Source organism: Gobio gobio (assembly GCF_949357685.1).
Source record: "Gobio gobio genome assembly, chromosome: 8".
Taxonomy (NCBI): Eukaryota; Metazoa; Chordata; class Actinopteri; order Cypriniformes; family Gobionidae; genus Gobio; species Gobio gobio.
In genome coordinates, this window is record NC_137114.1 from 40350639 (window position 1) to 40365267 (window position 14629).

The window sequence follows — 14629 nt, forward strand, 5'->3', positions numbered from 1 at the left end:
AAACAACGGGCATTGCCCTGCAATATTTACTCTAGACCACGTGACTAACACTCAATCCTCCGAGCTACTACTACTTGAAAGAAAGGTGTTCCCTAAGTTAATACTCAAAATAATTATATTAACATACGGCTACAAAAATGTTTATTAAATAAGTAATGTAATATATTAAATCATATGTTTTAAATAATTGTAAGTAAATACATACACTACATTATTTATTACTTGACGTGCAGAAAGCCGAGATAGCGCACTTAGGTTATCTGAGGACGGTGTCCATTGTTTATTTAGGACTGTACCTGTTATAATAACCGATGCGCTTTCTTGAAAGTAACTCACCTGTTGTTAGTCGTTGGCATGGCGACACATCTTGGGGGTTTCCCCAGTTGTGACGTAGGGGGATTTCCACCCCACAGACCCGATCGTTGAGTTTATCGAGAGAAAAAGTGAAAGAAGGAAGACAGCGACGGAACTGTTTGTCATGTCACAGTCGTTAGTGGACGAGCCAGAGATAAAGCGGTCACTCTCCTTCTCTCGAGATTTCGGTCCCAGAAGCTTCCGTTAACTTCCAAAAAACAAACAGGCGCACCCGGAAATGGGTCCATAACGCGGGTCTGGTGATCTGACGCTGTTTCGGTGGATTTTCAAGCGCTGCGATTCAACACAATAACGACGTACGAGTGCGTTTAGACACCAAAAGAGACTCTTTTATTCATCTGTATCGTGCTTGCGATGAGAAACATGAGCATTCGGAACGGCACAGCGGAAGGTCAGTTCACTTTCTTCCACCTCGGCCCTGTTGTCACTCTGATTCAGCATGTTTTGGGAGTATTTGCTGTAACTTACTTTGAGACCAAGCAAATGATACTGCGCATGACGCATTGAACTTGAACAAAGGATAACAATCGACATAGCACGTTACTTATATTACGTTTCATGATACTAACGTAGCATCGAAACTGAGTTGTTTTTTTTTCCAAGAGAAGTGGGTGTTTCCAAAGTTACAGACACAGGCCCGCGAACGTCTTTCATGTTTTATTGTCTTCAAATGGTTATAATGGGTTTAGCATGTCTCTACGGTAGTAATGCATGTTCATCATCTGATATGTTTTTTGACTTGTAGCTGGTCTGTTTATCAGCTGATATGTTTTTTTGAGTTGTTTGTTTATTAGCTGATAATAAAGACAAGTCGTTGCAGACACGACATTGTTTGTCCTTAACTGCTAGTTTTATGTTATATAAATCAACTAAAATGTACTTTCAGTTTCGTTTTCCGTCAATGCGCATGTTTAACTGTCTTTGTCTTGTTTTTCTCTCCCGTCTGCCTGTGCAGCCTTGGATCTAGGTGAGTGACGTCATTGTGAGGTGACCTTGCTTGTCCACTTTTCTGTCCTTTACCCAAATTATACTTGTTTTATGGTGTTAAAGGAATAGTTTAACCAACAAAAAAAAACCCATTTATGTCTTTTCAATCCATTGATTTTCCATGGTACACAAAAGGAGATGTTATACAGCATGACAGTTACCATCTTTTTCCATACAGTGAAAGTGCACGAGACTGCTTCTGCTTTTGTGTTCCACGGAAAAAGTCAATGATGCCATCATTTTACCTTTTTTTTTACCTCTTTAGCTACACCTTGTGTTTATATTTGTATCAAAATTCTCTCTGAACAGACATTATAGATGAGTACCTTTTGGAGAAAACAACCAAAGGGCCGAGTCAGCTGACGCTTCCTGGTCCTCCTCCTCCACCTGCGGACCAAGACATCCAGCCAGTTGATCCGCCATGTAGAAGCAGGAGAAGCGCTCCACAGTTGGTCTCCAGAGGATTAGCTCCACACGTGAGTCTTTCTGCGGTTACGCTTAAATCTACAGGAAGAGCAGGCATTACTATTGTTATTTTTCATACTTCTTTGAAACCCTTAAAGGGATTGTTCACCTCATAATTAAATCTTTTACTCACCCTCATGTCAACTCGTATGACTTTATTTCTTCTGCAAAACACAAATGAAGAATGTTGTTAACCGAATAGTTATGGTGACCTATCTCAAAATATCTTCCCTCAGTTTGGTTTGGAACAACAATATAATGACAATTTTGTCATGAAATATCACGTTATATATATATATATATATATATATATATATATATATATATTTTTTTTTTTTCCACAAGAGGTCGGGAAAGCCACCCAATGTAAGATATTTTGAGCTGAATTAAAAGAGTTATGCATGAAATTGAGTTATTTTGAATTTAAGTTGAAAGAATGTGCTTACATTAGTATTTATTTATTATTTATTGATAAAAATCTAGTAATTTAAGGGTAAATAAAAAAAAATTGCATTAAAAAATAGAAAATAAATATTATCAAAATGAAATTAAATAAGTTTTCTTGACAACAAGAAAGTATAATTTTAGGGCCTCGGGTCAGTTTGACCTGTGAGGGAAGGATTTGTTACAAAGTGCGAGAGTGATGAGGGTTAAGCGAATAGTTTTGGTGACCATTGACTTTCATTGAATGGAAAATAACTTTTATAACTCTTCTTTTATGTTCCTCAGTTTGGTTTGGAACAACATAGTGATAATTTAATTTTCTGGGTGAAATTCCCCTTTACCCTAACAATTAAAGTTGGTGCATAACTCATCCCACCTTGTTTGTGATGCCTCAAAATCTGTGGCATATTTAGTGTATTCGCCTGCCATACAAGCTGTCTTACGTTTATTGGTAGATATCGAAACTTGTTCATGACATCAAGCTTTTTTACCCATGGAAGGATGGTTGTAATTCGATGCCTGCTTTCAGTTAGCATTCACTCCGCTCATGCTTCTCTCCCCCATACAAAAGGCAGACAGGCACATACCCTCCTCTCTGTTTCTCATGTTCTCATTGGCTGGTTTTTCATCCAGCTATGTGAGCTTCCTGTTTCTTCACCATGCTCTTTCTGGCTCTTCTCAACGATTCTTTGTGTAAGCGATCTGAGTCCATTCTCAGGCATGTCCAGACTCGGTGTTTGTCTGTTGCTTCCTCAAAAATTCATAATTCTGAAACTTATAACTGTATTTGTGTTTACAGCCATGCTTTTTTGTGTTCACAGTATCTTTGAATGTTCTGCATGTGTCAAACAAACTGTTAACCTCTCTCTTTTGCACACTCGCTTTCTCTTTCTCTCTCACTGTTGTTTGACATTAGTTTAGATGATTGCAGAAGGTTGTTTGAGTGTGAATTGTTTGTCTTTTTGATTAATGAGTTGATTTTAGATATTGGAAAGTCCGAAGAGGAACATGTGATGTAGTAGTAAAACAAGCTGGTTTTCAATGTGGGTTTCTGAACCCTTTGTGTGGCTGATTCATTGCGCAGGTGTTTGAAAATAAATTATTCAGCGATTGGCAAGCAGTTTATTTGATCTAAATAAGTAAACCCTTTTGGCATTGCTTAATTTATCCGTTTGTTTAAATATTTAGTCTCTTGCTCTATTCATTCATTTGTTTGTTAATTTATTTGATATCGATAAAGTTTTATTAATCTTTCGAATTCTATAAGAACAGGAAAGTTCACAACACAACTTACAGTAATGGTAACATAGATTTTTTTTTTCTAACTGATGAATGATTAAAAACAATAAAAGCCCATCAGAACGACAGATGTCAAACTCCATGGCATGCTTCAAAGAATCAACGTAATTATGCGTTGGTGTGGAAACTAATAAAAATATCATTATAGTTATCTTGAGAGTTATTGTTCTTGGAATGAACAAGCCTGTTAAAATGGTTAAGAGCACATTAGTAACCACATTAGCAACCCCAAAGCCACTGGAAGGCAAGCCTGCAACCTTTAGCCAAAAAAGTGTAACGGCTAATGCTAACGCTTTTTTTTTTAGATGGTTGTCAATGGAGAAGAGGCTTCACTACACTGAATAAATCGACCCCCTGTCCTCTAATCTTCAACATGTTTAGCGCTAAACAACACTTTTGTTGGAAACGATATGTAGATTTTACTAGGATAAAAAGGTTACTTTATAAGAGAAGGCAGAGAAGGGAAGTCGCGACAGGTAGTAGGACTCTTTACGGCATTCCCATATATTTAATAGTAATATTGAGTGATATTGTATATTGTCTAAACTAAAGAAAGTAAAAAATTATGATAAGACTTGAATGGTAATGACTGACGCTAAATATGCATTTTAATGAATAAAGAGAAAATCAATCATTTAATTATAAATATTGTTATATTGTATGTTGTTTAGTGAAAAAGAAAAGTGTTCTTTCTATCGCTGCTATGTTAAGCCCAATTTATACTTCTGCGTCGAGTGTACGCCGTAGGCTGTGTGTTGCACACATAGCCTAAAGGCTGATTTATACTTCTGCGTCGGACGTACGATGCAAGTTACGCGTTGGTTTTCATTTATACTTCTGCGTTGTTGTCCGCGTCAATGTGCTATTACACATGCAGACCGCTAGTAGGCAGTGTCCACCGGCATGTTGATGGTGTAACCCACAGTTTCAAAGCAAAAGCCGAAGAAGAAGCAGCTTGTTTGTGTACATTGTCGGAGTAGCAGCAGCAGCGACTTTTCTTGCAGCTTGAGTTGTTGTCTCTAATACAAATTAAGCATCTCTAGTTGATTAGTAGAGTTACATAAGAGGCGATCTGGCGCTGGAATGCGTTTTTGAAATCATGCCGAGTGCTCGTGGCGCTGTTTTCAGTATCGGTGGCTCGTGCACAGACTAGCGCTTCAATCGATTTCTGTTGTGGAGACTATTTGTTCCTTTGAAATCCCATAATGAAATGCACCCAAATGTGTCCCTGTTCTTGATACACAATCACAGATTAACATCTTTGGTTTTAATGAGAAAATAAATAAACTATACACAGCGGATCTATGTATTAATTCACTAACATAAAGAATCTCTGGACTACAAAATATTGTGTTATATAGCAGATGTAAGGATGAAAGTATCATCCTATTTCTGGACACAAACACTCCTATTGCAGATTCTCATATAATTGACGCGCTGTTACATTTTTGGCGAGGTGCACGTCAGGGTATGCGTGCAACACACAGCCTACGACGTAGCTACGGCGTACACTCGACGCAGAAGTATAAATTTGGCTTAAGACGTACCCTGACGTGCACCTCTCCAAAAATTTAACAATGCGTCAATTCTACGCGGACTGCAAGCGATGTGATTGGTCTGCCAGAACCCCTCCCTCAGGGGTACACATGCTCCCTCTGCATATGTAACTGCACGTCGATGCGGACAAGGACGCAGAAGTATAAATTAAAATCGACTTGTAGCCCACGGTGTAGAGGCTACAACGCCAAAGAAGTATAAATCAGCCTTTAGACTTGTATTGCAATGATTTATGACTCTGCTGTGTGCCTAATGATGATGATATAACGCAAATTATATAAAGTTAAAGAAAAAACAATTTTAATGAATTAAATATGTATCAAATTACAATTACGTTTTTAGTGTCATCTTAAATGTAGTTTTATACGCCCTGCAGTCATTAGTAATTGGCAGCTAATAGAGATATTCATGCTTTTTTTTTTTTTCGCTGTAAAGCACATTCCACAAACAATGCAGTCCTACTGTACGTTTGCTAGCAATATAATACCAATTTAGAATATTTATTCACAAGTCCAACGCGCTAATAGTCCACAAGAAACCGATTTAACGTAAACTGTAAATTACTGTCATAAAAGTTTGAATGACGGGCACTGACGTCACTGCCATAGACTGTGGTGCCTTGCTTTTTCCAAAGGTAAGAGATACAGACCCTCTCATCCCTTGTAAGCAGGTGCTTAAAACCGCTCAGAACACTCTAACCACCGCATAGTAACACCCCGGCAACCAGCCATAATATTCTAGTAACCTATAGTGACGTTATAAAAACTACACAGAACACTTTAGCAACATAGTCACACTTTAGCCACATGTCAAAAAACTGGCTACCTTTCAGGACATCCTAGTAACTGTATAGTGACTTGCTGAAAACCATTCAAAAACCTTAGCAAATTAATACCAATGTCCCAGCAACCACCTAGAACAACTTTTGTAAGGAGAAGCGCAATCCATTTTCTTCAAATGCAAAATTTTGCATCTGTTTTCACAGAATCCATACAGCTTTGACCAAGCACCAACCGCACACGTTGATGGTATGGCATCGATGCATTCCATGCGAGGCCACAAAGCGGCGTCTCAGCGGCGTGGACAGGCATCTGTAGCGTCCCAGCGTCTTTATCCTCAGCAGTCTGGAACAGAACACCTGGAGCGCTTCCTGGAAAAGCCAGAGCTGGCGGTGGTGGAGCAGCCAAAGGAGCGTGGCATGCGATTTCGCTACGAGTGCGAAGGACGATCAGCGGGTAGCATCCTTGGAGCCTCCAGCACTGACGCCAACAAAACTTTGCCTGCTATTGAAGTAAGTCAGAGGACGAACGTTTGGCAAGGGTGCAAATTAATGAACTGACAATTGTATTTTTTAGGAGTTTCTTCTGTTGAATACAAAAAGATGATATTTTAAAGAATGTCTGTAACTAAACAGTTGATGGAATAAAAATGCTATGGAAGTCGATGGGGTCCATCAACTGTTTGGTTTCTAACATTCTTGAAGATATCATCTTTTGTTTTCAGCAGAAGAAACTCATAGAGGTTTGATGATGACAGGTTTCATTTTTGGTGAACTATCCTCTTATCTATTTATCATCAGTTAGACCTTGTGAACCTCTCATTTAAATTTCCATCATGCATTCATATTTTTCTATTTACATTCGAAATCGATTTGAGCACCCTATTTGATTTGGTGGGTGTGTCTGGAATGCACCAACTATCCCAAGACAGTGGGGCTTCCCCCATTATGGTTTGTGGTGTTATGTTAAAGCAGGTTAAACTAGTCTTTGCAGCTTAAAATGAAATCTCCCTGGAGAGGTGTACGACGCGTGGGCTCTGATGGGGAGGGAATTACCTTTAAACCACACAAATAAACATGTTCATCAGTCATTTTTGCCATTGACAACTGTCCATACATGGATACTTTCAACAAAGCAGCCCGTGTCAAAAATGCAACCACAAAGAAGCCATGCAACCCATTTCGACAGTGTTACAAAAGCAAAAGTAAAACCGTCTTTTACATCTTTTTACCTTTTTCAGATTCAAGGCCCCATTGAAAATATCAAGAAAGTGGTGGTCACAGTGTCTCTTGTGACAAAGGACATCCCGTACCGCCCACACCCACACTGCTTGGTTGGGAAAGACTGTTCTGAAGGCATCTGTGTTATTCACATCAATCCCCACAGTTCTCGTCGACACAGGTATATTTGCGTTAACCTCAATGGGACGGCATGCTTAGCACAACGTGATCTGAGTGTAAAAACTTTATTTCCTCCCTGAGTATGTTGCTGATGTTTTCCAGCTTTGCAAATCTGGGCATCCAGTGTGTGAGGAGGAAGGAACTCGATGCCTCACTGGAGAAGAGGAGGAAAAAGAATATTGATCCTTTTAACAGTGAGTTGTTAAATGATATTGCAGACTCACTAGCTCTGTTCCCCAATCCTAGTAAGCAATTTAGGCAGCATACTAACAGAAATGGAACGTCATTCATAAGTAGCAACTCTCTACACTACCATCATGTTGCTACGCTAACAGCACAATACTCCAATCTTAAAATACATTGTTCAATTCAAGATTATTTGTATCGTGTTTTTCATAATACATATAGTTTCAAAGCAGCTTTACAGAAAATGGCCGGTTTCATATTAGGTAAAATAGCCTGTTTTTTTTCTGTATTGAATTCATTCTTTTTTCAATTGACATTCACTTTGTCTAGATGTATTTTTTTTTTACTGAGGTAATTTCCATATTCTCATTAGGCTTTGGAAAAGGTCCTAATAATAACTGTTGAATGTTTTTGTCTCATTCTCTCCCAGCGGGCCACTCTAAGAGCATTGAAGACATGGACATGAACGTGGTGAGACTGTGCTTCCAGTGTGAGCTGGAAAGAAAGGACGGAGACAGGATCCTCCTCGCCCCTGTGGTATCCAACCCCATCTACGACAAGAGTAAGAGCTAGATACATGCCAGGCCAAAAACACACTCTACCCAAGTACTTAAATTCTCTGTAGTTTCCTGGCAGATGATATTTGGGTTGTTTGTATTTGTCTGATTAGAGGCGACCACAACGGCAGAGCTGAAAATCAATCGGCTTAATGTGGTCAGAGGCCCTTGCACAGGAAAAACAGAAATTTACATGCTCTGCGACAAAGTGCAGAAAGGTAAACTACATTTAATTGCTCTCCTATTACATTATCTTTACAAAACAGTTGGAGCAAAACAACTAATTTGTATATCTCTATAGATGACATTGAAATAATCTTCAGCACGGAGGACTGGGAGGGCAAGGCGGAGTTTGCTCAGACTGATGTCCACAGACAAATCGCCATCGTCTTCAAGACCCCACCATTCAGGGAGCAGAATATATCTGAGGAGGTGGAGGTCAACGTGTGTCTACGTCGCATGTCTGACCGGATGGACAGCGAGCCAGTCAAGTTTACCTATATTCCAGATAACGCAGGTGAGTTATCAGAAATGGCTGAATGTTGTGAGGAATTCCACCTCAAAATCAAAAGATAAAAATATTATTATTAAACTATAAATGAATTAAATATGATCCTGTTAAAGACACTAGGATAGGCTCCAGCATCCACGCGGTTTGGAGAATAGATTACTATTTAAATTAAATCTTTACATATTTGTCATCTTTTATTAAGATAAACAAAGTATAACAAATTCCATCACAATATATACACTACTGTTCAAAAGTTTGGGATCTGTAATATTTTTGAGTGTTTTTAAAAGAAGTTTACCAAAGCTGCATTTATTCGATCAAAATGCAGTCAAAACGGTAATATTGTTGAATATTACAATTTAAAATCATTGTTTTCTGTAAATATATTTTAAAATGTAAGTTATTCCTGTGATGCTTCAGTGTCACATGATCCTCCAGAAATTGAATGTGCTGATTTGGTGCTCAAGTTGCTTTAAAATTATTATTAATGTTGAAAAAAAGTTGTGTTGCTTGATATTTTTGTGGAAATATTTTTTTTCTCCTTAGGATTCTTTGAAAGTAAAATTCAAAAGAACAGCATTTATTTGAAAACACTTTTCTCACTGATTTCGTTAAAAAAAAACCTTACTGACCCCTAACTTTTGAAAGGTATTGTACAAGTTTTTTTTTTTTTTATGATATTGAGATTTAAACTGAGTATTGGGGTTAAACGGATTTTCTTAAGGTGTTGTAAATGGTCGCAAAAATGTTAATTATGTGGGCGTTTTAGGTTTCTTGTGTTTTAAAGTAGTAGCACACAAAAGCAGATCAGTAGGATGAATAACTGAAGCCTCTGATTCAGAAATGAATCACCTCCTCTCTTTGCTAGTTTCTAAAATACTGCAAAACAAGGTGTGTCACCGTGCCAGTTATTCAGGGGGATTTATAAAGTTTAAACTGAAAGCATGCATGAGGAAACTGTAATGCTTCATAATAGGTCTTCTGTTGTCTAGAACACAAACGATTCTTTTATAATCTGTGCCATTTTAGCCAGTGCCATCACATGTTCACGTCACCCTACAACACTGAAGGGAGGTTAATTTGATTTGCACTTTTGATCCGCAGATCCCTACGGAGTGAACCGCAAGAGGAAAATTAAATCGGATGTGAAGTTCAGCGAGCCATGCAGCGGCCCTCAAAGTGAGGATGGTTTTAAAAGAACACGGATACCTTTTATATCATTCTCTGAAACGTTGTCGACTAACATCAGTGTTTTATCTTCCCTGCTCACTCAGGTCAAGACCTTATCATGAACGAGCCCGACATGTCACATCACTTTGACCCATTCTACACTCTTCCCGATTGTAACGTTCCCAATCCTTCCATGCCAATCACAGTTCACATGCCTTCCCAGGGCATGGAGGAAATTCACTATAATGGAGAATTTAGACAAGAGGATGGTTGTATTAGCATGGACCCAGAGACTTTGGAAAACTTCGTCCAAGGCTTGGTTCAGCAAGACCCAGAGCTTTTAAATCAGATCCTTTCAAATGCTGATTTCAACTTCGGTTTAGACAGCACAGATACAAAATCAAACGTCAGCCAATCTATGATGAACATGGCGTCTATAAATGACGCACACTTCAGTCAGATGGTGAGTGAGAATCAGGCCTATCCAGCAGATCTGGAGAACATCGATGGCCTCATTTTCTCACCTGTGAAGAGCGAGAATGACATGGACCATTGAAAACCACTGTGGACTTTTTTTCGTCTTGACGATTGAGACTTTGGACATACAGTCGCTGTTGACTATAAAATCATTTCGGACCAGGAAAAGACCAAGTCAGACTTGCTATTGACTTTACCATGACGTCCAGTTTGGTAATCTGTGCATCCTAATGAAGTAAATCCCCTCCTCACCAGCTGGCCTTGTAAATGGACAGGAAACTAAGACTGATGACAGCCAACAAAAGGCAGGAGAAGCATGTAGCCATTGCGTTTTCTAGGGAAAAGGGAGCCACAGATGCTGCTCAACTGCTTGTAATGTGCCAGTTATAAAATGTGTCTGTCATTTGCTAATTTATTGTGTGAGTTTTAGAACCGATTAGTATCGAGTTAGATGGTCCCAGACCCAAATTCACGAAAATATTTAAGTGTTATATATATACATGATATTTGTTTTGAACAGTCCAACTCTAGAGGAATTTTGATTAACAGCATTAAGGGGACAAAAATAGACATGATTCTGTAGTAGCAGTTTCGATTAATTCATGTAATTCATACCAATTTGACGCCACGTTCAAGCCAGTTGTGATGTGGCAAAGTGATCAAAGTGTTCATAAACACTTAAAATCCTCCACCAAATCATCTGCCCATTGCTGGCCGTTTGTAATTCCTGAAGAAATATCTGGTTGACCAGTTAGCACTATGCTAAGCTGCAAGGATCCGTTCAGACAAAACGTGTTTTTGCATTCTGAGTTGCTTTTCTATTTTTCTTGCATCTTTTGAAGCGCGCCCATCGAGTTCAACTTTTCCACTACCATGCATCTCATGTTTTTAAATGCAAAATCACGTTCTGTGAACGTCCCCTCAACTTGCTGACCGAAATTTCAGTTTTATAACTGAAAAACGAAAAGAAAGTGAAATGTTTAATTTGATTTTGGTAGTATAATGTCATTTGTCATCTCTAATCAGGCACCAAATAGAGTAACCTTTAAAAAAATGGTTTCAGCCTATGGAATCACTTTGGTGTCCAAAGGGGATTGGATTCTGTTGGGGAATAGTACTTTGCTTGACAGTGGACATGACTCGTTTCCTAACATAGTTCGGTACTTCAGTCAAGTACTCAGGCGCTATCATGCAACTAGTTTAAATAAGATTGACCTCCAGCAATTGAATTGCTGTCAATGTGAACACAACTTAAGATTTGTGAAGAGCTATAGGATCATTCGTCAGTTACTGGGATTTCTGGTTAGCCCCGCCCACTGCAAATTTCATTGGTCTAAAATTACAATTTAGTTGTATATTAAACATCAAATATGTTCTGATTGGCAGCAGTTTTCACTGGAAACTTGTCCATGTTTGGTTTATTTCATGCTGTGAAGTAATACAGGAAACTGAAATGAATGTAGTCAAAAAGGCTAAAAAAAATTTGCCGCATTTGTCTGTGTTGGAACTACATTTTAATATTCCATCAGCGTTGAAGGAAGCTGGATTCATGATCTTAATCATCGGAAAGCATTTCGTTCATTTACACACACATTTATATAATGTCTGTAATACTGCTGTGATTCTTTTTTTGTTTTGTGTAAAAATTAGTTGCTTTCTGCTTCGTATAGTATGTTGTTGCTGTTGATATTAAAATTGTGTTTTGGAAAATGAATATATTGACTCCATTTGGCTATTTGTATTTACTATTAGACACAGGATAAATCCCAATTTCTTCCTTTCTTGAGAGTGGGCAAAACTAAGTCTATGCCCAGAGTACAACCACATTTCACATTAACAGTGTGAATTCAAACCGTCCAAACTCTTGATTTCATATGCGTTTCCAGATTCAAGAGACACAAGGGAATCAGATAATAAAGTGCAGTCACTTCCTCATTCACTAGTGCTATTGCTGTGCTTTGTTGCACTTCTCTGATGCTATATATAGGGTTCAAAACAATAGCCACACACATTCAGCATCTTCTCTGACTAAAAGCCTCCCACAGTTTTTCATTGAACTTTATTTAGACATGATGTTTAAATTGTTGTTCTGTTTTTAAAAGGTTATTTTATTCATTATGACCTAATATCCAAAAGTTAGTTTTTTATTAAACAAAGGTTGTGTGTGTGTATGTCTCGTGAGAAGTGATTTCCCACACGCCAGTCCACATGACTCATGACCTTTTAAAAACTATGAATGTTAGCAGAGCTGTGTGTGTGTGTGTGTGTGTGTGTGTGTGTGTGTGTGTGTGTGTGTGTGTGTGTGTGTGTGTGTGTGTGTGTGTGTGTGTCGCAATTTCAGACTAGCCAGGTTTAACATTGATCAGCTCCAGGGAAATTATGCTTCACCCAGAAAGTCCAGTATTGGGCAATAGCTCATACAGTAATAAAGTGTATGCTGCCAAAAGGAAGGTTGTTCGATGACACATTTTCACTCCTAAAAGATCCCTTATTTATTTTTTTGACAAATGACATGTAATGTAACTTAATACTAAGTAACTTAATACTAAGATCTAGGCCTGAATTCTTCTCTCTGCCTCTGGATTGAAGATTTCCTCACTGGCAGACCCCAGGCGGTGAGAGTAGGCCAGTTCACCTCCACCTCCATCACCCTGAGTGTTGGAGCTCCACAGGGCTGTGTGCTGAGTCCCCTGCTCTACTCTCTCTACACCCATGACTGTTTGTCCACACACAGCTCCACCTCGATCATCAAGTTTGCTGATGATACTGTTGTCCTGGGTCTCATCTCCAACAACAATGAGACGGCATACTTGGACGAAGTGGAGCAACTGACATCATGGTGCCAGGACAACTGTCTCTCTCTGAATGTTAACAAGACCAAAGAACTGATTGTGGACTTCAGGAAGAGACAGCATCAGTCATACTCCCCTCTCATGATCAGCGGGACACCGGTAGAGAGAGTGAGCAGCTTCAAATACCTGGGTGTGAACATCTCCGAGGATCTGACCTGGACTACACACATCCAGACACAGGTGAAAAAAGCCAGGCAAAGACTGTACCACCTGCGCCAGCTGAGGAAATTCAGGGTTTCACCAGCCATCCTGAAAACTTTCTATCGAGGGGCGATAGAAAGTGTCCTGACTCAGTGCATCACAGCGTGGTACGGGAACAGCACCAGTCACGATTGCAAAGCCCTGCAAAGAGTGGTGCGCTTATCCGAGCGCATCTCAGGCTCAGCTCTCCCGCCTCTGCAGGACATCTACACCAAACGCTGCAGAGGTAGAGCTACCAAAATCATCAGAGACATAAATCACCCTGCAAACTCTCACTTCACCCTGCTGCCATCTGGTAAGCGCTTCCGTAGCCTGATGGCAAAGACTGAAAGACTCAGGAGGAGTTTCTTCCCCCAGGCCATCAGACTCCTGAACTCAGTCACGTGACTTCACTTCACCCCGCACACGCATAAACATCCAGTTTAAACATTAACATTCACATACTGCCATTGCACTGCACTTTACGTTCCTATTGTTACTGTGTAACAACCTGTAATAAACCTGTTTGCACATCATACTCCTGTTTGCACATTATACTCCGATTTGCAATTATACCTATTGCATGCACATCATACTTCTCTATATATAAATATATATATATATTTTATGTTAACCACTTATTTTTAAGTCTACAGTTTATCTCACTTATCATATCCACTTACTTTATATTTTATATTTTTATTTAATTTTTTATTTTTATCTTATTTCCTATTTTTATCTTACTTGATTTATTTATAACTCTACTTATGTTAATACTTTTTATTCTAATTTTATTCTATTTCTATTTTAATTTCCCTTGTGTTCTTGTAACTGTTATTTGCACTGTCCATGGAGCGGACCTGTTTACATTTCACTGCCAGTTGTATATTGTGTATATAACTGTGTATGTGACAAATAAAACTCTTGAATCTTGAATCTACTATCACACTGCTTCCTGAACAAGCAGTTTCTCAGACTGCTTTTATCTAAAACATGTGATATTGTTTTTATACAACAGCTATGAATCAAGAAGCTAATGAGTAACAAAATTAAACCTTATATTGCCACTTACTTGTGTATCTTTCACCGACCACTTTCCATACGGCGGCCATATTTGCAACGAGCGTCGTGCCGGGCGTCCAAGTCCTATCTATTTGAATGGGTGAATACTGAAGATTCAAAACTCACAATTAAATAACATATTTCAAAACAACAACAAAATCTGACACGAACGGTCCCATAAATGTTTCTTCTTATGCTCAAATAGCGTTAAAAAGCAAATTTTTCAGGCTAGACCAGCCAATGCGCATGTGCAGTCCTAAGCGCGCCTCTCAAGTTTCTATGGGAACCGGAGCTTCTAACGGCAGCTGCAGTGACACACAATACACAG

At 38.9% G+C, this 14629-nt stretch overlaps 2 protein-coding genes across 6 annotated transcripts in view; one reads left to right on the plus strand and one right to left on the minus strand.

Annotated features, from left to right (window-relative positions):
- Positions 1-540, minus strand: part of igldcp (Ig-like domain-containing protein) — a 40411-nt gene extending 39871 nt beyond the window's left edge. The window contains exon 1 of one of the 2 annotated variants that reach the window (XM_079824150.1): positions 337-540. In XM_079824150.1, the coding sequence (XP_079680276.1) occupies positions 337-356 (20 nt within the window). In that variant the 5' untranslated portion in view covers positions 357-540. The remainder of the gene's footprint in view (positions 1-336) is intronic. The other variant, XM_079824149.1, reaches the window with a different exon arrangement.
- relb (v-rel avian reticuloendotheliosis viral oncogene homolog B) lies at positions 410-11933 on the plus strand. Of its 4 annotated transcripts, none has more exons than XM_079824147.1 (11): positions 410-766; positions 1331-1362; positions 1672-1838; positions 6113-6418; positions 7147-7307; positions 7409-7500; positions 7923-8054; positions 8163-8267; positions 8351-8566; positions 9665-9739; positions 9835-11933. In XM_079824147.1, the coding sequence occupies exons 4-11, from the start codon at positions 6158-6160 to the stop codon at positions 10284-10286; spliced, it is 1494 nt and encodes a 497-aa protein (XP_079680273.1). In that variant the 5' UTR covers positions 410-766; positions 1331-1362; positions 1672-1838; positions 6113-6157; the 3' UTR covers positions 10287-11933. The 4 variants fall into 4 exon arrangements, with proteins under 4 accessions (XP_079680273.1, XP_079680272.1, XP_079680270.1 ...); XM_079824144.1 differs by having other exon boundaries at positions 594-766; positions 1331-1342; XM_079824146.1 differs by lacking the exon at positions 1331-1362 and having other exon boundaries at positions 410-770.
- The last annotated feature ends 2696 nt before the right edge of the window (positions 11934-14629 follow it).